At 34.6% G+C, this 21,599-nt stretch overlaps 1 protein-coding gene across 2 annotated transcripts; it reads right to left on the bottom strand.

The window, feature by feature from the left end:
* Positions 1–986: 986 nt before the first annotated feature.
* Positions 987–13,581, bottom strand: LOC114322722 (RNA polymerase Rpb7 N-terminal domain-containing protein). Of its 2 annotated transcripts, XM_028270103.2 has the most exons (10): positions 13,390–13,581; positions 13,216–13,301; positions 10,828–10,915; positions 10,542–10,659; positions 10,275–10,370; positions 4,722–4,809; positions 2,360–2,444; positions 2,176–2,239; positions 1,867–2,085; positions 987–1,300 (listed from the first exon to the last, which is right to left on the bottom strand). In XM_028270103.2, exons 4-10 carry the CDS (start codon positions 10,650–10,652, stop codon positions 1,253–1,255), a joined length of 711 nt encoding a protein of 236 aa, XP_028125904.2. In that variant the 5' UTR covers positions 10,653–10,659; positions 10,828–10,915; positions 13,216–13,301; positions 13,390–13,581; the 3' UTR covers positions 987–1,252. The 2 variants fall into 2 exon arrangements, with proteins under 2 accessions (XP_028125904.2, XP_028125905.2); XM_028270104.2 differs by lacking the exon at positions 10,828–10,915 and having other exon boundaries at positions 13,390–13,523.
* Positions 13,582–21,599: the final 8,018 nt, after the last annotated feature.

Below are 21,599 nucleotides of genomic sequence, written 5' to 3'. Positions count from 1 at the left end.
AATTTTGTTTAACTTAGGCCTATTTTGAAAAGAGGGTTAAAGATTGATTTTTTTTACTTTTTTGACTTTTTAAAAAAAAAAATATATGTAAAAATTGTGAAAAATAATATGACCAAAAATGAGTTAAAAACTGTCTTTTAACTTTCAATTGGCTTCCCAAAAGAAGCCTTAAACTCAACTCCATAAACTTATATACATAAAAAAAAAATTAAGTCACTGAAATTCTATTTAATTAACACTTGTTTGTGATCAATTCAAAAGACTAATACATAAAACTTAAATATATTTTAAAATACATTAGAATATTAAATTAAATTTAAATAACTTACTGTTTAGCTCATTTATTAGAGGCCTATAAAATTTACATTTTTATTATATATAAGCCCGTAAAATGTCTCAAACATTCATCACTTTGATAATTTTATTTAATATAATTATCAGTACATAGTGATAATTTCATAAACACAAAAAAGTTTAAAATTTTCCTCATAATCAAAACAAGACTTCAGTACGTAAAAAATAAAAAATACTCAAAATTGGTGAGTAAATAAATCCAATTAATAGGTAACTATTAATCCTCAACGTTGTGTTTGGTTGAAAATTTTGAGTAGAATTTTTTTTAAAAATAAAATAAAATAAGTGAAATGTAAATAAAATACATTTACATTTCATTTAGTTTCACACACCTTTTCTCTTTTTTTTTTCTAAATCGCTTCTCAAATCTTCCAACCAAACACCGCTTAAATATTTTTTATAGATGATGGAACTTCAACACAGGATATGTAGATCTAACTAAGAGAGGATGAAGAACAACATCCATTTAACAAGTTCCAAATCTTCTCTCCTTTTTTCCTTTTTTTGAGGCAATAAACAACTCTATTGAACAAAACAAGAATGAACTTTTTTTTTTTTAAAAAAAAAAAAAAAAAACTTAAATTTGATGAAATTCAAGCCTTGGCCCAGAACACAGTTTACAACTTCCCAAGTTTAATCTAGAAGGATCAAAATTATAATTTTATATTTTTAAAAACTATAATGAACACCAAATATTTCTTCCTATGAAACTTAAACTTGTAGCAAAGAAACACAAAATAGGAGCCAACTAAATACATCTTTAATTGAATATGACTAAGGTTCATTTTCCTGATGGCCAAATAAAAAGCATATCTCAAGCTAAAAATCTAACACTCATTTACTTCTTTATGGAATCTTTAAAATTCCAAACCAACCACCTAGATTCGACGCAGCACCACTAAATCCACCATGAAATGGGGCCCAAACCATCAGCATCAAGTGAACCCTGCAAAAAATATTAAAAACTCAAAAAGTAATTAGAGTAAATTCTACATGCTAAAATCACTTTCAGTTGAGAAAAATGAAGGATCAAAGTTTTTTTTGATGAAGCACTTCTGCGTTACTTCAACAGAAGTGCTTAATGGATGAAAAGTTTCCTCTTCCATAGAGAGAATTATTATTTGAAAACTTACTTTAGACCCAGATCTTTTCAACGTTCAATTTCAAATATCAGTATTTTAAGTAATAACTCAAAGTTGTCCCTTGATGCAATCCTACAGTGATCGGAAATTCACTAATTTTTCCTGCAAGTGATCTAATTTTAGGAGAGCCTAACAAACAAAATATGGTAAAGTTGCTTCCATATATATTTCAATAAGCAAACTTTTGATATTAGCCTCATACTGAGGCTGCTCTTAACAGCCTGTGGATGGTTGCCTACTGACACTATATCACAGCCTTCAAAAGAAAAGATAGCTCAAGGAGAAGCCATAGCTAAGGCAAAAAAAAAAAAAAAAAAAAAAAAAAAAGAAAAGAAAACACACAGGGAAGTTAATTCAAAGGTTAACTTACAGTAATCAACATGGGAGCAAATGGCTTCGGTATTGATTTTTTTTGTTTTTGTTTTTCTCGCTCATCTGGTATACCTTGTTTTTGTTTGTCTTTTTCTTTTTCTTTTTCTCGTTCATCTGGTTTTGCTTGTTTTTCTTTTTCTCGCTCATCTTGGTTTTTTTCTTTTTCTTGTTCAACTGGTATGGAAGGATAATTTATGCTCTGAACACGAAATCGAATCTGCAGTTAAACACAGGAAGTAAAAAATCAATTAAACGCCAATAGAAAATTTAACTTGCGTTACTGAAGAACCTAAAAGCATGAAAAAACCTCATCTATTCCATCTATAGGATAATTTTCTTGTCCAAACTCCCATATCCATCTGATTTGTTCCCTGAGAGAGACAAAAATGTAAGAGAAAAAGAGGTCACGCACCTGCTACACAGAATTGATATAGGACTTGATAAGGTGTTCAAAATTCTATTCAAATTACAAATGAATAGTGTATTCTTACTTATTTTCTGGGTCAGGCTCAGAATGGGATGGATTTGGCATTAGATGAACAGGTACATAGATATCATCAAAAAAACCAAGTGATACTGCCAATTATAAGTTCAACATCAGTATACACAGGTGGTGTTTTAAAGTTACAATTATTGAGAAATTAAAATTTGGGGATCGATGGCAACTTCTTTAATTTACCATTGAAAGATAAATGTCATATACGAACCGAGTTGAATATAATGACGAAATCAACAAAACATCATTGTTTTTTAGAGAATTAGAGGGAAAGAAGAAAAGAAAAAGGAGCGTCAGATAAATAATGGTGCGAAAAGAATGCACAAGATATAAAAAGATAAGTTTTGTATCATTCCACAGCTAGTAAACCAAGCTTACTATGTTATATGCAGTGTTAAATAACTCTTCTATTCTTCACGGTGTACCCAAGTCCAAAGTTTCAAAAGGCTTTACTGAGGCTCACCTCAATGCTTGCCTTGAGGCGAGGCTAAGGCAAAATGCTTCAAGGCTTTGATTTTTAGGCTTTACGCCCCCAAAGGCCTCCGCACAAAGTCTGAGACATGCGCCTTAAGTGCGTCTTGTACGCCTCTTACGCATAAGAATGTGAGGCATGCGCATATGAAGAGTGTCTTAAGATCTTATTAAACTTAGTCAAATAGATGGTTTTTTTAAATTTAAAAAATACAAAATAAAAAAATATATATATCTTTTGCAACTATATTTTATAGGAAAAGTTAAGTAAACGACCAATCAAGAAAAAACACAAAGTCAATGATCAATGAGAAGCTTAATCTCTAAGCTAAAAATACCAATTTCACTTTCAATAAAGCAAAGCTTCCTTCTCTTTAGTTATATTTAATTTTGATATATTTATTTATTATTTTAAAATATTTACTAAATATAAAAATTTAGAATTTGAAATGCTTACACCTCAATGCCTCAAATCTTACACCTCACCTCATGAGAGGTAAAATGCCTCATGTTATGCATTCGCCTTTAAAAACTTTGCCCAAGTCCACCGGATTTGACAAGGGCAAAGGTGTGTGCTAAGAAAGGCACCCAAAAAGTTTGGTAAGCTGATTATGTTAAATCAGAGAAGCAGTTGGGGAACGTCACACCATCTTCTCCTCAGTACCAGGATGGCAAGAACGGAGGTGCGGACCTCAGAGAAAAAATGAATAAATCATGATCAATCAAGCATTCAGATTTGGAGAGCTCCTGATGACATTTTTTCAGAAGGGAAATAACAGTACAAAAACCAGGGGAAGCCACCACCTCTTGATGTTCAAGCCATTGCAGCAATCCCACTGAAGCAATTTTCAATCAAAGGGTCAGATGCATCACCAAATGACATAAAGTCCACAAGCAGAAGGGGCGCTCTCAGGTAAGTTGCCGGAGCTCTCAAAGTTCTATTGACAGTAAATAGCCCCAAAAAGTTTTCAAACAACTCAGAACTTAGCTACATTTCTACCTTTCTGGTCATAAGCTGGATATGTTGCATGGACTCGGGTACAGATTTGGGTGCGATTGTGTTGATTCATCTAATTCTCATGTCAAGGATACCAGGATATGGCTGGATTTCAAATTTATTACTATGAGTAAGACTTCCATTTTATTGCTTTTATTCAAGTTAGCTGGGGTTGGCTTCTATATGGGCTGCACATTTGGACAAGTAATGAGTTTAAAGCAATTGAGCTTCCTAATATCTGAAGGAAGAAAAAAACAAAAGAAGATAACAAAGTGTATTTAAAATGCGATGTTACAACCAAACCAAACTAAGATTTTTTTGGTTTGGTTCTCAAGGGGTCACAATTCAGTTCTGAGTTCAAATTATTGGAACTTAAATCCAGCTCATTAAAAGAAATGGAATTTTAGGAGATCTGAACCAAGGACATTTTTAACCAAGATTGAGGAATCAAGTTTGCCGCCCTATAACTTACTACAACAAGAGGGCTGACAAACCCATTTGAGTTGAATGTAAATAATAATATATAGAAAGCCAGATATACGCATTCTCATATACCCTCCTAATATTTGAAATACAAGAAATGGCTCTCAAGTCAACCTATCTATTTCTCAAGTCATCAGGACTCGAGACCAGTTGATACAAGTCAGGTAAGGGCATTTAATTGCAAAGAAAAGAAAATATGCACCATCCAGCGACCTGGAAAATTAAAATTACATTGTAATATGCTTAAACATAATTTGTTGCATGCACATTAGGTAGAAAAGAGACTACTAATCCAGGGGGGAAATTAAGAAGAACAAAACAAAGAAGTAAATTTAAGTGTCATTTATAACAAAAATAAAATAAAATAAAATAAAAAAGAAAGAAGAAGTAATTATAAGTGTCATACAGCGTAAACCGTTAGAGTCAGATTCTTTTAGTTTTGCAACTATAACCTCTCCCACAAATGGACGGAACATAATCAGTCTGAATTTCACCTGCCAGAACACCATAATGTTCAGCTGTTAAAACATACCAAGGGATGTTTTCAAACCAGCATTTATGAAAGCACAATAAAGCTTGATATGGAGAGTGGAATAATTTTCTGTGTTTTAAAAATATCATATAATGCATCTTGTATTGTTATGTAGTTTACTTCCAGTGTCAGAAAAAACAATTTAAAACTCTTTTAAACTCTATGCTAAGTACTTCAAACAAGCATTTCAACCCCAAAGGCCCAAACTTGAGTACTTAATAGTTAATTGTTCAATTCCGGTTGACATGCCCACCAATTTTTCCAGCCCAAACACCAGTTCACAACGTGGACTACATCAAGGATTCACTTAAATGCCTAGAACTTGTTGTAAGTATCTTATAATTCACAATATGCAATTAAATGTATCTTACGATACATATACCATATATAATGTAATGTACAATACATAATACATGATACAATATATATGATACATGAATACTTAAATTTCTTTAGCCATTTTGAAAAGAATTAATTGAACTTATTTTATGTAAATTAATATTATTCAAAATTTTCATTAACTTAATAAAAAGAAAATTTTGAGATGAGAATAGACTTTTATCTACCTTTTGACAAATATCTAATTCTCTAGCCTAGTACTAAGTATCTTGTGTTGTTAGTTTAGATATAATTATACCAATTGAAGTTTAAAGTTTTCTTCTATGGACAAGCTCTTTGACAACTTAAAAGTTGAAAATTATATTTAAAAACCTAAACGGTTAGTTAAGACATATTTTATACATATTTTAACTCCACTCTACATTTTATATGCATTAAGTATTGAAGATTATACATTTTTATATGATTTTATCTTTCAAGGAACCTTACTTTTGCAATTTTAAGAATTTTCCATTGTTTGGTGCCTTGTTCTCCTAGGATATTTGGGTAGCGTTTGGTTTACTTTTCAAATCATGATTTTATTTTTAAATCATGATTTGGATGAAACTTATTAACCAAACATATTTTTAAAATACAACTCAAAATTACTTTCAAAACTCCTCTCTTCTCTTTTTTTTTTTATTATTATTATTATTAACCAATCAATCAATCACTTTTTCTCTCTCCAATTTCCTCTCTCCTCTCTCCTCTCACATTCTCTCACATCTTATACATCAATCCATCAAAAAAAAGAAAAATACAAATCATCCCAAAACTATTTTCAAAACTCATAACCAAACAAATTTTCTCTTTTCAAATCATGATTCAAAAACTCAAAATACAACTCTACACTCAAATCATTATTCTAAAACTAAACCAAACAGACCCTTCTATCTGCTACAACTATATTTATTTTTCTAAATGTTTCTAAAGATGTTAAAGTATCTTACAATAAATGATACAATATAATAAGATACATGATTCAAAACAATAGAAAAATAATATTCGATTCGTATCCCGATTTTACAACTATGCTTAGAAAAAAAGATATTTCCCACAAATAGTGTTCAGTGAAAATATACCAATACATTCAAGAACTAAGAATAGTTAACCAAATCTAAATCCATCTGATACCCATTCCCACAAAAACAAAATCCATATATATATAGTTTAAAAAATAATAATATCAGTGTATAAAATATCACGTTTATGGCTAGAGTTTTCTTTGATTATTACTTATTTATCAAAAAGAATAAATATAACAATAAACCACAAGAAGTAGCCCAATGCTCTCTAAAGCTGCATGGAAAGAGACTAGAGATAATGTTAGAATTTCCCATCTTTACCTTCACCTACTCCACTACACACTCCACTTCACCTACCTCCACTTCACCACACACTCCACTTCACCTAACCCACTATCACCTCCACTACACCTACTACCACATTTTCTTCTATATATAGATTGTATAGGAATTGTAATTTATCTATCTTGTAATACATCAATCAATAATATCCATCAATATATTTTACATGGTATCAGAGCAAGGTTAAGAACCTAATCATTCTACTTCACCGGCGGGCGGCAGCCTCACCTTGGCCGCCCGCCGGACCTCTACACATACCTTAACTCCGCTGTCACATTTCTTGCTGCCATGGACCATCACTCTCACCTTTGAAATTGGAAGTGTGTTGTGTGTTACCTAGATCAATGCCCTCTTCACAGATTCTTTCTTTTACAGCATCACCACCCTGCTTCTTTCTTTTCACATTTTTGTGCCTTAGACAAATCCAGATCTGCGCCGGCAAGTTGGGAAGCCATCACCATCTGGCATCTGTTTGCTATCATCATGATCTTCACCTGAAGACTCTCTTGGCAGGCCACCCTCAACAGATAATACTTGCACATTCCCACCATAGTTCTTTATGGCTGGTCTCAATATATCAAGATGGCCATTCACCGCCTCTACCGTTGTCTCACTTGTGTGGTCATCATCATACACTTGGCGAATATCCTTGACTGCATCTCCAAATTTTTCCTTCAGTACTCGTTCAATCCCCATTTTCATGGTAGTTGTTGAGCTAGGGCAGCTTCCACATGCTCCTTGGAGTTTGAGAGAGATGACACCGTCTGCGACAGAGACGACGTCGACGTTGCCACCATCGGAGATGAGGTAAGGCCGAACATCCTCAAGAACCATGTCAACGTTCTGAGGTGTGAGTTCGAAAATCTTGGCCGAGTAGAGTCCCGGAGGAGACCCACTAACTGAGGCTTTAACTGCCCATTTTTGAGGAACTAATCTGGGTCCTCCTTGGAATGTTCGCTCATTCTGTGATAACCCCGTGTGCATCTGTGATGAGAAAGAGGCCAAGCAGCCAGCAGGTGTGAGGAATGGGACTGGTTTTCTCTCTATCACTTTACTTTTTCCACAAAACATTATCATCTCTCGGCAGCTTTGACAAAAAAAAAAAAATAAATAAAATAAAATAAAATAAAATAAAATAACAATAACAATAAAATAAAATAAACAATACCCACACTGATATGCACACTGCTCCGTCATGCATACACCAGCACACACATCTTTTCTTATTTATTTATCATCATAAACTAAACAATACCCACATCTTTTCATAAAGTGTTTTACACACCACCTCCACCCACGTGGGTTGATTCCAATTTTCCTCATCAATATATTCATGGTTCCAATTTTCCTCATCAACATAGTCTCTCTCTCTCTTCCTTTTCATAAAGTGTTTTACACACCACCTCCACCCACGTGGGTTGGTTCCAATATATTCATGTTTTACACACACCACCTCCACTCATTTATTTTATTATTATTTTATACAAATTCAACCCATCCTTTTTCTTTTTCATTCTTTTCACACACTCATGTTTCCCACTCAATTTTTTTTTTACTCCATCTTTTGAAAAGCAACCACAACACCCGCCCACAACTTTAAATCTCTCATTTCTTTTTTTATTTATTTTTATTACTTTCACATTCACACACTTCTCTTCAATTTTCTTTTCTTTTATACTTTATTTATTTATTTATTTATTTATTTATTATTATTATTATTATTTTTTTTTTTTAGTCTTCCATCCGCAGAACATGGGTATTAAAAAAAAAAAAAACAAAACAAAACAAAACAAACAAAAAATGGCATGCCAAACTTTACCTTATTTTATTCATCTCCGGGCTCAACCCCGATCACACTTACAAAAAAAAAAAAAAAAAAAAAAAAAAAAAAAAAAAAACGCCAAGACCACCATCACAACAACCAAAGGATTTTTTTCCGTATCCCTTCTCTACTCTGCCGCCGGTCTCTTCTTTTTGCCTCCATCCTGGGCGGCCCTTGACAGTGTTGCCTCCGTGCTTCCTAGACTACCAAGCAAGTTGCCTCCCCCCTGCTCATCCACTGCAGCATATGGCGGACCTCCAAATCGCCACATCACGGTGGCCTTCCGCTTCAGCTCCTTATTTTCCGCCTTCAGCACACTTATCTCTGCTCGCGCATCCTTATACATGCGTTGGAGCAGAGCCAGTTGGGCGTTTAAATGTTGCACCTCATTTGCCCTACTCTGCAGCCGGTTCGATAGGTTTGTAACCGCAGTCATGGTTTCCACACATGACTTCAATGTATACTGATTGGCTTCCACATCCGACTGCACTGCCATTTTTTGCTCCACAGACCGCATAGGAAAGTTCAACGGAGCAAACCCTGGGGCGCTTGGTTGAGGTTCCAGTGCCACCGCACCAGTTGTCTCTCTTGTTGACTCATTGAGGTCGGGAAAGAGAGTGAGCAGCCTCCGGGAAGATGAAGCCATTTTCTGGGCCACAGAGTATTACAGAGTATCTCTCTCAGAAATCTCTCTCAGACAACAGAGTGTTACGGACTATCTCTCTCAGCAAAACGAAGAAGAGTTTTTTGTTTTTTCCGAGGTTTTTCGCAGCTTTTCTCTGCCTCAGCCTCAGCCTCTGTCTTATAGTTTAGGCAGCCACGCGCATCGCGCGCCTCTTATCACCAGCCGACAAACGGGCACGCAAGCCAAGGCGCCCACGTGCCTCGCCATCATGTCCGGCACACCTTTTGATGAAGTGGGCGCGCCTTTTGAGGGCGCGACTTTTGAGGGCTCACTCTATATATCCATATATCTATATATTTGGGCAGCCTATATACACCATCATACAGTGTATTTTTTAGGGGTCCGACAAGACTCTGTAAACTGTCCCGACATTGATTCCGGTTAGTTTCTACAAGGGTCCGACAAGACTCTGTAAACTGTCCCGACATTGATTCCGGTTAGTTTCTACAAGGGTCCAGCAAGACTCCGTAAACTGTCACAACATTGTCTTCTACAACGGTCCGACATGACCCCATAAACTGTCTTCTACAACGGTCCGACATGACCCCATAAACTGTCTTCTACAAACGGTCCGACATGACCCCATAAACTGTTTTTCTACAACGGTCCGACATGACCCCATACACTGTCTTCTACAACGGTCCGACATGACCCCATAAACTGTCTTCTACAGCGGTCTGACACCGCCATCCAGTGTCCTCTACACCATTATGACACCACCATACCGTGTCCTCTACAACGTTATGACACCACCATTCAGTGTCTTCACCAACGGTCTGACACGACCATACAGTGTCTCCTATCCTTTTTTATTTTTATGTATTTTCTTGTTTTGTTACTCTCTCCAAACTCAAGTTGGTTAGTTTCTCTCCTCCTTGAGTTTGCGGGGGGCTGTTAGAATTTCCCATCTTTACCTTCACCTACTCCACTACACACTCCACTTCACCTACCTCCACTTCACCACACACTCCACTTCACCTAACCCACTATCACCTCCACTACACCTACTACCACATTTTCTTCTATATATAGATTGTATAGGAATTGTAATTTATCTATCTTGTAATACATCAATCAATAATATCCATCAATATATTTTACAGATAAGACTGTAAATATATATAAAGAATTTGAAGAAAAACAAATAATTTACAAAAATGCGTCTATATACATACCGTGTAGGTTGAAGCACCATCTCCAGGAAAGACAAAGCCGCCATCGATGAACCTTATATCATATACAGAGATACAAAGCCCCAAATTTGCAATAACCTTCATTAAAAGAAAAAGGGGGGGGAGTAGAAACATTAATTTTTTTCCACATGATGCCAAGAATGACCAAATTCTTTCCAATATGACACAAGGATGAAAGAATGCACAGAACACATAACAAAAGAATACATGTTGAATTTCAATGACTAAAAAATCACGAGGAAATGCAACCTTATCTAAAAAGAGACCCTCAAGCTCTCCCTTAATTGCATCGTGGAGAGGAAGATCAAGGAGGTGAGGTGGCAATCGCAATGTGTGCTCAATTTCACTCAAGTAGAACATTTTAGGCCTAGTTCAAAATTCAAAAATCAAAAATTAGGAAAAGGAAAAAAAAAGAAAAAAGAAAAAAAAGATCATTGGCTATGCATTGTTATAACAATACTCAACAATATGTTAAGAGTTAAATGAAACCAATAAATTAATGCAAAAAAATACCACAATGAGAAAGATAGCTTACAATATCAATTCTGTCTCCTTCTATTCCTGGTTTGATGAGAGGAACAAATTATGATTTGAATGTGTAATTCCAATAAAAGGGAAGCTTCCTGCAAGAGGAATGAAGACAAGGAATAATAAGTGATTGGGACAGAAAAGGAATTGGATAAAGATTTGTATTGTATTTTCCTATTTAATATTTTAATTAAGCAGTTTTTATTTTACAATATATAGTTTTAAAATTTTTCAATTTGGAAACTCTTAGTTTAGGGTTTTTGAGAGCCTATTTATAGGCCTTTATGTAGAAGGTTTTCAATACCTTTGGATGAATAAAAATATTGAGAGTTTTATTTTGCGTATTTTATGGTTTAGTTAGGTTTCTTCTTTAATTTTCTGTGCAGTTATTCTCTTTCCTCATTGTTCTTGCCCTAGCTGTCCTGCATCAATAAGCCAAAATCATTTATAATCCCTCCCAAATGCACCACCCTTCCAGTCCCATTAAAGAGTACTAATACTGTCCTCTGTTTTTGTATCCATTTACAGTATTTGCAGATTATAGACAACTGATTACCAAAGAAGAAGGTGCAGAGTCCAATGAAAGACTGTCAATTAGATTTGCCCATAACCAATTCCTAGTATTTTTATCAAAAAAAAAATAGAGACCATTTATTGAGTAGCTGCATGACACAGATTGCAGATATTTTAAATAAAATAAAATAAAATAAAAATTTAAATACCATGACAAATAATTGGCAAACAAAACACCGCACATTTCACACATGGATTATTACAATTTTGCTGTCATGCTGAATAACAAAAATATTTCTTCTCTTCAAAACTCAACCACGACCATGCCATTGATTTAATGCTAATGCAACCAGATGAATTTGACAAATGCATTTCTTCACTTATTTGATTCCCTCGGACACGGCTTTGACACCCTTCACCCCTCCGATATGCCAATAAATAAATATAATTATTTAAAATAAAAAAATAAAAAGTCCATTCACCCTTAAAACATACAATATTAGGATTATTTTTTCTAGTTAAAACATATATTATTCACTACAATTTTGTCATGTCACTTTCCTTGCATTTGGCAATCCTCTTACCAAGGCTTTTGCATATATTTATTTATTGTATCTTGTTTTATGAAAAACTTTATATTTGTGTAGCCTTAGTTTTAGTTTAATATTGACCTCTAGGCCTTACATTTCAATTGTGATAGTAAATACTCGGGTTGAATTACCATTGTCTCATTTAAAAGGTTAAGTTACTAGAGATAAGTACTTTATTATTTATATCTCATCACACAATTTATTACATGTGTTTATACGATATTGGATTGTTGACCATCATCTAATCTAAAAACTTAAATTAAATAAATAATATTATAATCAAGCATTGCGGATCAAGATCAACTAGAATCACCCGTTCAAAAACATTTAGTAACGTGAATTCTAATAAAAAAAATTGGGAACACAAAAATCAATCACACCAGACACAATCCTCTTATATGAGATGGGTTCTACCTTTTGTGGGTCTCACTGTTGGGGTTTATGGAGCCTGATAGTAGTGGACACTGGCCCCTCAATCCAAGGGTTCGGGGGCCTCCCCTGAGGGTTAGGGTCCGGGGGGGTTTTACCGAATTTTTGATTGATTGATTTCTAAAAAATAAAAAATAATCACTATGTTTGATTTCAATTTTTTGGATTTAATTTTTAAAAATTTGAGTTTTTTGTTTTTCATGTATTTTTGTTTTTAGTCAATATTTTCAAAATTTAAGCAATTTTTTTTACTTTTTTAGATGTAACTTCCTTAGATGTATTAAAAAGTAAAATATTTATTCAAAAAATATTTTAAAAAATCAATAAATACACAAAAATATACTGAATTCTCATATATATATATATATATTTATATTTTTGGTATTTAATTTTTTTCAAAAATATTATACTTTTTTTTAAATGTGTATATATTAGGTATATCTAAAAATTTTAAAAATTGGTTTGAAAAAATTGAATGAAAATAAAAAAAACACAGAAAACAAAAGACTTTTAATTTTATGAAAAGTGAATCCTGCATCCTGAAACTAAACAAGGTTTTTGAAAACAAAAAACAGTGATGCAATGATATATATATATATATACTTGCGATTGTTACATTGATACACATAACTCAACTAAATCACACATATACTGCTCATCCATGTAAATTTTTAGTGAAAATTACATATATATTGAAAACAAAGAGAATTCAGTTCTAGATTGTCATTAAATTGTAATCCAAAAAATTAAAAATTAAAATTTAGGCCTGTTAGGGTTTTGAGAAATTAGGGAAAACAAAGAGACAGAACAAAGACAAAGTTAAATATAAAGATTGAGAGAGAGAGAGAGAGAGAGCTCCATACCTGAAATTGGTAGATGGGAGAGTTGAAGGTGGGGGGGCAATGCTGGTGCCGGAAAAATGGTGATGACGGCGCTGACGGTGGGGACACTGGTGGGTGCAACAATGGAGAGCAAGAGTGTGAGAAAGAGGAATGAGGGAAAAAAACAAAGATGAGAGAGAGAGAGAGACTCCATACGTAAAACGACGGAGGCGGCAGTTGACGGTGGAGGAGCAAAGATGGCGGCGCTGCCGGTGGAGAAGGAGAGACGGCGGCGCCAACGGTGGAGAGTGTAAAGAGGAGTGGGTGATTTTGTAATACCCACGCTTCAGAGAGAGGGTTTTCGGAAAAATTAAGGAGGAAATATACCACATTGGGAACAGGTGCTGTGCTTTGTAGTGCCTCCGTTTGGGGTATATTATACTCATATTTTTACAATCTAAACCGGCATTTTGTAGGGTTTGTTGAGTACTTCATACTTATCAAAAATCATATTAATCGGATATCAATAACTATATGATCGAATCGCATATTATTTATGTTATTTCTCAAAAGAAAAACTTATTATTTATTTTTTTGGTTATCGATCATATAATTTTTGATATCCGATTAATATAATTTTTGTTAGGTATGAAATACTCAATAAATCCTACAAAATCAGCGGTTTGAATCATAAAAATAAAATCATAATACACCTCAAACGAAGATATCATAATCACTATTGTGCTCAAAAACATAGCAAGGACCATTTTCCATCACATTGGGGGTTGAAAAAGTAATTAAAAATTAATGAAACTTTTTATAAATATTAATAATAAATTTATAAATGTTTTTAAAATTTTGTATTTTTTGTTTTTTACATCACTTAGATGTTGGGACGGTTTGTTACAGTTTTTGAAAAATTATTATAATTTATTTTGATTTGAGAATTTGTACCAAACTGTTTGATACAGTTTTTACTTATAACTTATTAAGTAAAAGTAGCTTAAGCCTTGGTTTGGTTTTTGAGTTGGGACTAAATAAGCACGTAAGGACAAAAAAAAAAGGTTACAAAATCACAAACTGACAAAACACTTAACTTTTGATATAAAATTCACTACGCCAAAATTGGGCTTTAGCGGCGGTTTTTTACCGCCGTTAAAGCCTGTAAAACCGCCGTTAAAGCCTTTAACGGCGATATTAACAGCGGTTTTATTACCGCCGTTTATGCGCGTGTTGGAAAAAGTACAATCGTCGTAAAAAGATAAATTACCGTCGTTAAAAGTCGACAAAAAACGACGGTAACATAGGACCAAAAACGTAAATAGGTTCAAATTTTTCAAAAAATAATTCTTTCTTCTTGCACTCCCCAAGTCTTGAACCCTCAACCTCTCATCCACCTACACTAACCACTCTACCATAGCCACTCTTCATGAAATATATTCCCTAAATAAATATTTAAACATTACTTTTACTTTATTGTAGATAGTTTCGCCGAAGTTTCGCCGGAGCACGCCGGAGTTTCGTCGGAGTTTCGCCAGGAAAGACCGCCGTCATTAACGGCAGTAATGATTGGGCATTAGCGGCGGTTTTGTTACCGCCGTTAAAAGTGGACATTAACGGCGATTTTTTTAACGACGGTAACAAAACCGCCGTTAATGATACCTTTAACGACGGTTTTCGTTACCGCCGTTAATAGTACCTTTAACGACGGTTTTCGTTATCGCCGTTAAAAAAACCGCCGTTAATGCCCTGTTTTGGCATAGTGATTATCAAATTGACCCATATACAAATAAAAAGTCAAAAAAGAATCATTTCAAGTGGAGGGCAATTTTGTCATTCCAATACAAAAAAATCAAAAAAGCCAAACAAATAAACCAAACAAACAAAAAAGCCCCAGGCTAAAAAAGTCAAAAAGCTAAGTTTGCCAAACAACACCTAAATAAGCTGAAAAAAACAGATTATTTAAAAACTGGGATAAGGGTGCTTTTAATTTCTGCTTCCTGATTATCAACTTTTAACTTAAAAAAAGTTCCACCAAACAAGGCCGTAATAACCCAAAATTAGGTGGTGGTGTTTGGTCAAATTCATGCGTTCAGATCCTCAATCATGGTCGAGTGATCCTTTAAAGTGAAACAAGAGAGCCACATGTTTTATTTTTTAAGTTAATGGCTAAGATTAACCTTCACCAAAGCGATGTTGTTTTAGTGAGGAATAAAAATAAATAAAAAAATAGACAAAGACGTGAGAGAGGGAGAGAACTAGTTTTAGAACCATTGTCACTGCCATCATCTCCGCCCAAAAAACCAGATCATGAGATCATCGCCCACCACCCACCGTCGTTGCCATCATCCTTCTCTCTCTTCTCATCCTTATCCTCTTCTTTTTTTATTTTTTTTCTCGCCAAAATGATGTCGTTTTGGTGAGGGAGTGATCTCAACTCTTCGCCCTTTTATTAGAACAGGTGTCACACCCTAAACAATACAATTCACCGTATCACTTCACACAATCACATTAGAGGATTCAAACCTCAAATTCACCTGACATCACAAATTTTGATATTGAAAGTGTTTGAAAATATGCTTTTTGATATTTTATGAAAAATGTTCAAAAAAATAGAGACTATAAAAAGAAATTTTGATTTTTTTATATGATTTTTTAGTTTTTGATTTTTCACTATATTAACTAATTTCCAAACTACCCTTACTTAGCAAAGTTGATGGATTTAGCGCACCTCTCTTCCTCTCAATCAATCAAATTTTGCAAATCATGAGGTATTTCTTTTTCTTTGTTTTTATTAGAATTTTGGAAAAAGTTTTGAAAACTTTTGATCAAGACAATGAACTAAAGGCACAAAGAGGTAGGCGAAATCTACGACACTATTATTCAAAAAGAAACTTTGACTCAGTGATGACAACAGACTCAAAAGCAAAAGAAAAGACAGACACGAAAAGGATAGTGATGTTTGGGTTATCATCACTGAAATCACCAAAATTAGACTTGCTAGAATAACTCGCGCCTGATCCCACCTCTACAAACTTGGTGGAATCAAACTTAGACTTAACACCCAATTTAGAACTCAGAATAAAATCGTTCTCAATAGTTAAGTGCAAGCCACAAACTGCGCTCAAAATAAAGCTAGTGCAATCAACAAGCAATCATTTTACGATCACAGAAATAGTTTGATATCCCGCAAGTTCTAGGGATTCACGCTGGTAGACTTTATGGGATATCAAACTTTTCTGAAGCTATGGTGCCACAATAACTTCGCAAAAAAAAAAAACAAAACAAAACCCCTAATCAGAATTTTGGCAGCACTTCGGCTTAATTCGCACAATTAATCATTATATGTCCCACCAAAAAACTGAACTTAACCTCACAAATTGATATGCTTGAATCACCAATCTAAATTTGAGAACCTCTATACAGATTTCTGTTCATAGCACATAGTAGAAAAGAGAACAAGCACCCTTATCGGGGGTAGGGTTACCATGTTCTAGCTTTGAAATGATCTAGAGCTTCACTATTCAAACAAATGGTATCATACATCCTATAAATGGGAGGGCATCCTATCCTAAGTTGAGAATGTGCTATAGCTCAATGTATGACATCACTAAAGAGCCCTTTGGTTAATAACCAATTAAGATCCCAAGAAGTCGAAAGAGTCAATATAACCTCTCTTCGAAGTCCGATAACCTTAAATGACGAAGCTATGTTTTTGATAGATCTTAAAAAGTATTAACACAAGGTCTCAAAAGTAATGTGGAGATAGGTATAGTGTCACAAAAAGCTTGCTTGTGCTCCCATGAGTATCTCGGCAACATAGGGACTTTAAGTGCATCAATGCATGCAATGCAATGAACATATAATTGAAAATAGAAGTCATATCATGGAGTTTGAGTCAATATTTTTCAATATCCCCAGTAAAGTAGCCAAAAACTGTAACATCGCCCGGAAGGTACCCATGTGCGTTAAACAGTTCGAACCCTCGATGTCTTTGATCTAGTCTTACGAGTATTAATGTCATAGGTCAAATTGTGTTAATTGTTTTGGAGTGTTAGCAGATACGAGATAGAAAGAGGAGGGGAAGGGAGGATGGAGAGGTGCTCACATGATAGATTATAAGATAAGAAGACTAGTATAAATTGCAATTATTTCATAAGGTAGCTAAGGATCACAACGATTGATTATGTCTATCGGGAAGCCAACAAATGCACAAATATCCTAGCAAATCAAGGCATTTATGCCACAAAAGGATTTTATGTTTTTAATTTTGTTCCTCATTTTTTATCTAATCAATTGTATGACGATATTAGAGGGATTTCATATCTCATAACTTTACTTTCTTAATCTATTCATCGCCTCCCCCCCTAAAAAAAAAAAAAATTTGGTGAAACCCTCTTTTTTGGACTTTTTTGGAGATAAATGACAGCTTAACTAATTTAAAAAATCCCTCAAAAAGAGGCACGTAACTTAGTAAGGACACACCATAATTTTCTTTTTCTTTTTTATAATATTGCCTTTATATATATATATATATATATATATATCATATATCATATATTTGAAAATCTAATTGATATATACACTAATCGCATATATTTAAAAATCTAATCACTAAAGACAATCTGAAATCAATCAAGACGATCTCAAAATTTGAAAATTTCGCTGTCGACAATCTCATTGTCTATCAACAATGGGCGATACGTCGCCGATGATCTTACCAAATTTGATTCGATCATGTATTCTCCAGCAATTTTGAAATCTGTATCAACGAGAGCTTATATTTCAAATATGTACAAATCTGTATCAAATTTTGAGAGTTTTATCAAGATTGAGAGTGTTGATCGAGTTTTAGAGATTTTGTTTCGATCACGTGTTTGATTATTGTTTGAGTTTGATCAGGTATGTTGATTTATTGATTAGTTGGTTTTTTTGTTATTTATTTATTTTTATTATGTACGATCTGATTTTATTTGATAGAATGAAAGCAAAATTTTACTCCGGTACTGTGTGCTCTATTTTTGTTTAATAGAAAAAGATTAAAATTTTACTTTGGTACTGTAGAAACCCCATTTTTGACTGTCCTCAAGACTCGGACATCATCGTTTGTGCACTCGATTATTGTTCTTGCCTGTATTTGTTTTGAGTGCTCGAAGTCCTCGATGGAGTACCTTGCCTTTAAGCCTTGAAACCTTATCTGTTTGGTGCACTGTTTTGGACCAAAAGCTTATTGTTTCAAGTCTGGAAGAGTGGGTGATCTGTCGGCCAACCCCATAGACTGTCGGCCTTGGCTTATGCTTGTCAGCCACCAGTGGGCCATTAGTCTCTTTTTCTAGATATTTGTTGACAACTGTGCCAACTGTTACACATTGAGCTGCATCTCCATACACGTGTATGGTAGGATGTTTCTAAGCTCAAGACTTGTTTTTCTATATATAAGGGGGTTCCTCCCCCATTTTGGAGGGTTAGCAATTTTAGACCAAAAAAATATCTCTCTCTCTAGCTTTCTCTCTTTCTCTTGATATTTTGTGCTTGGTTGCCTAGTTTCTATATACTTTTGCATACCAACCCTTAATCAAACTTGACCATCTTTGAGCTGAGGTTCCTTGGAGTCTTGTTTGAGGTCTAGAAGGAGGTTTGAGCTTGAATTTGTGCCTAATTTGTGCTTTACTTCAAAGGTATAGCACTTGCCTTGTTTAAGCTTGTTTTGTATACTTATTTTGCCATCTATTTCAACTATTTTTTGGCTGATTTTGAACTGTCAAAAACTGTATTTTTATAGTTTAAAAGTGTTGGTTTGAGGTCATTTTGAGTTAAGGGGTGGTCCACCCTTCTTGCTCCTTTGCTTGTTAAGCTTTTGTGCCATTATTCATCACTTTAAACCCAACTTTTTTGGGCCTTTTAACCACTGAATTTTAGAGGTTTTTCAGTCGTAAAAAACTCATTTTGAAGTCCAAAATTGGAGAGGTCAGCCTCCCCTTCTTGTGTCTTGTTTGCATACCTAGTTAGCCTCATGAATTAGCTTATTGTTTTAGCTTTTTGTGGCTTAAGTCCAACATGTTTTAGACTATATTTAGGGTTGTTTTGCCTGTGTTTTTGACTGGTTAATTCATTTGAGCCTTGTATGGCATGGTTGTAGTGTAATTTCCGTCACAGCTTAGTATTTTAGGGCTTTAATCACCATTGTTTTGAGTTGATAACTTGCTTTAGTGTTGTTTTGCACTTAATTTTAGTACTTTAATCTCTGCAATCTCCCTCAATTCTTCACTCTTTTGTTTACTTTGAAAGTGGTTTTAAACCCCTTGTTTGCCTAAGTGTGAAATAAAGGTGCTACACCTAATGGTTTAATCCCTTAGAGGGTTCATTACCAACAATGTAATACCTCTTTCATATCCAAAGCTACTTGTGGTTTGAGCCCTCTTTCCACTAGAGGATAATCACAAATGGATAATTGGATTAAGGAACGGTCTGGTAATTAAAATGAGTAAACAAAATTGAACAAGTAAAAGAGGCAAGATAAGCATCTTTTGTGTTGTATTGCATGTATTCGAATCGAACGTTAATTCGAACACAAGGAAAATGGGACATTTCATACTCAAAAGTGATGAAATGTGCCACTTTCCTTGGTCTCCATTACCCTTGATCATGCATGATAGAGTGGTGGTGGTCATTTTGGTCTTGTTTGTGCATTTATTAAACTTGTACAAACTTGGTCCCTTAGCCATCATCCCTTAGCCATCATGTATGAAAATTGCTTGATTGATGGTTTAAGGGCCAAGAGTTTCTCTCCTTTGAGCTTATGTGATGATAAGGAAGGTAAACAGTACAAAAACCTATGAGAATACACTGTTTTGCACTCTATTGCAGCATGCAAGTGTGAACCAGCAGTGGCCGACCGGCCACCATTGGTAGCCGACCGGCTCCTTGTCCCTCTTGTCGGCCGATGAAGCAGAGGTGTTCTAGAAGTTGACAGAATTTTCAGTGATCATATGTGCAAATAGAGGCTTGCAACAGCAAAATAGTGGCTTTTCGGGTGAAAACCGGGCACGTGTATGAGCTTCCCTGGCATTTTAAGCTCACTTATCGCTTAAATGTCTAGCTTAGATGCATGTTGTAATTAATTAGTTGTAGCTAATTAAATATTGTGAATAATTAGTTAGTTTAGCTAGTTAATTAGTTTTGATTTGTAATAATTAGTTAGCTTAATTAGCGTAACTAGTTGGTTACCTTATCCATTCGGACCCTCCGTCGCAAGGGCATAATATTGTAATAAGTATGCATGCGTGTGTGTATGTTTTCCAACCCCACATCTTTCTTTCTTTTATTTAATCGCTTTCGATTGTTAGATTAGGGACATGTTTTAATTAGCATATCGCAAGCTTGCATCCATTCATTCGTATTACATGCACCGAGACTCGGCGCATCATTCAAATTGCATTGCAATTCAATATAATTCTTTGAATACATGTTTAAATTACATGTTGTTCAAATCGATTCATATGCCATTTTAGTAGCCGAGCTTATTAATTGCATATTACATGTGTTGCATTAGGCATCTTGTATAGTTAGGATCATGCATCTTTCTAGCTAGTTTCTGTTTTAGCTTGGAGTACTCGGTGAGTCTTTACGCTTTAGCATACTTGTATGAGTGCGATTGCTATATTGCCATGATTAGCATGCTCACCATAAGGCTGTGTGCTTAAATGCTAAACTACATGAATACCTATGGACGAAGGCTTGTTGTTTGAATTGAAACAATTCAACAAATGTGAGTTTTAAGCCCACTTTGTTGAGTGGCAAATCATGTTTTAACACTACAAGAATTAACACTTTTGGCAACAAAAAAATTGGTCGCTAAAAGTCAATTTTTGGTCGGCAAAAGTTATCCGCGACCAAATTTTTTGGTCGCTACTTTGGTCGCCAATTGAGGGTCGGCAAAAGTAATTCGCGACCAAAATTTTAGTTGGTCGGCAAAAGTTGGATTTGCCGACTAAATTTTTGGTCGCTAAATATGTAATTACCGCGACTAATTTATTTTGTCGCTAAAACACTTTAGTCGCGAAAAGTGATATTTTCCCGACCAAATTTTTCAGTCGCCAATTGTCACATTTCGCGACCAAAAAGTTTGGTCGCCAATTATCACATTTCGCGACCAAATTTTTTGGTCGCCAATTATCACATTTCGCGACCAAAAAATTTGGTCGCCATTTGTTACTTTTCGCGACCAAAACTTTTGGTCGGCAAAAGTGAGATTCCACGACCAAATTTGTTTTGGTCGGCAATAGATGTATTTTTTGCGACCAAAACTTTTGGTCGGCAATTGCCATTTTTTGGGAAAAAAAATTATTTATTTGTCGCGACTAATAAATTGGTCGCCAAAGCAGGAAAACAATACACCTATAATTCCTAATAATTCATTCAATCCA

The sequence above is a fragment of the Camellia sinensis genome, chromosome 12 (genome assembly GCF_055761805.1).
Source record: "Camellia sinensis isolate YWXY chromosome 12, ASM5576180v1, whole genome shotgun sequence".
Classification (NCBI taxonomy): domain Eukaryota; kingdom Viridiplantae; phylum Streptophyta; class Magnoliopsida; order Ericales; family Theaceae; genus Camellia; species Camellia sinensis.
This window is presented reverse-complemented; position numbering and strand designations above follow the sequence as displayed.

What these genes read in the sequence shown, in the direction of transcription:
- LOC114322722 (XM_028270103.2), bottom strand. Translation starts at nt 10,652, where the DNA reads ATGTTCTACTTGAGTGAAATTGAGCACACATTGCGATTGCCACCTCAC. An exon ending in GAGCCTGACCCAGAAAATAA is followed by an intron (nt 2,240 to 2,359) that starts GTAAGAATACAC and finishes TGTCTCTCTCAG; the next exon opens with GGAACAAATCAGATGGATAT. An exon ending in CTATAGATGGAATAGATGAG is followed by an intron (nt 2,086 to 2,175) that starts GTTTTTTCATGC and finishes GTTTAACTGCAG; the next exon opens with ATTCGATTTCGTGTTCAGAG.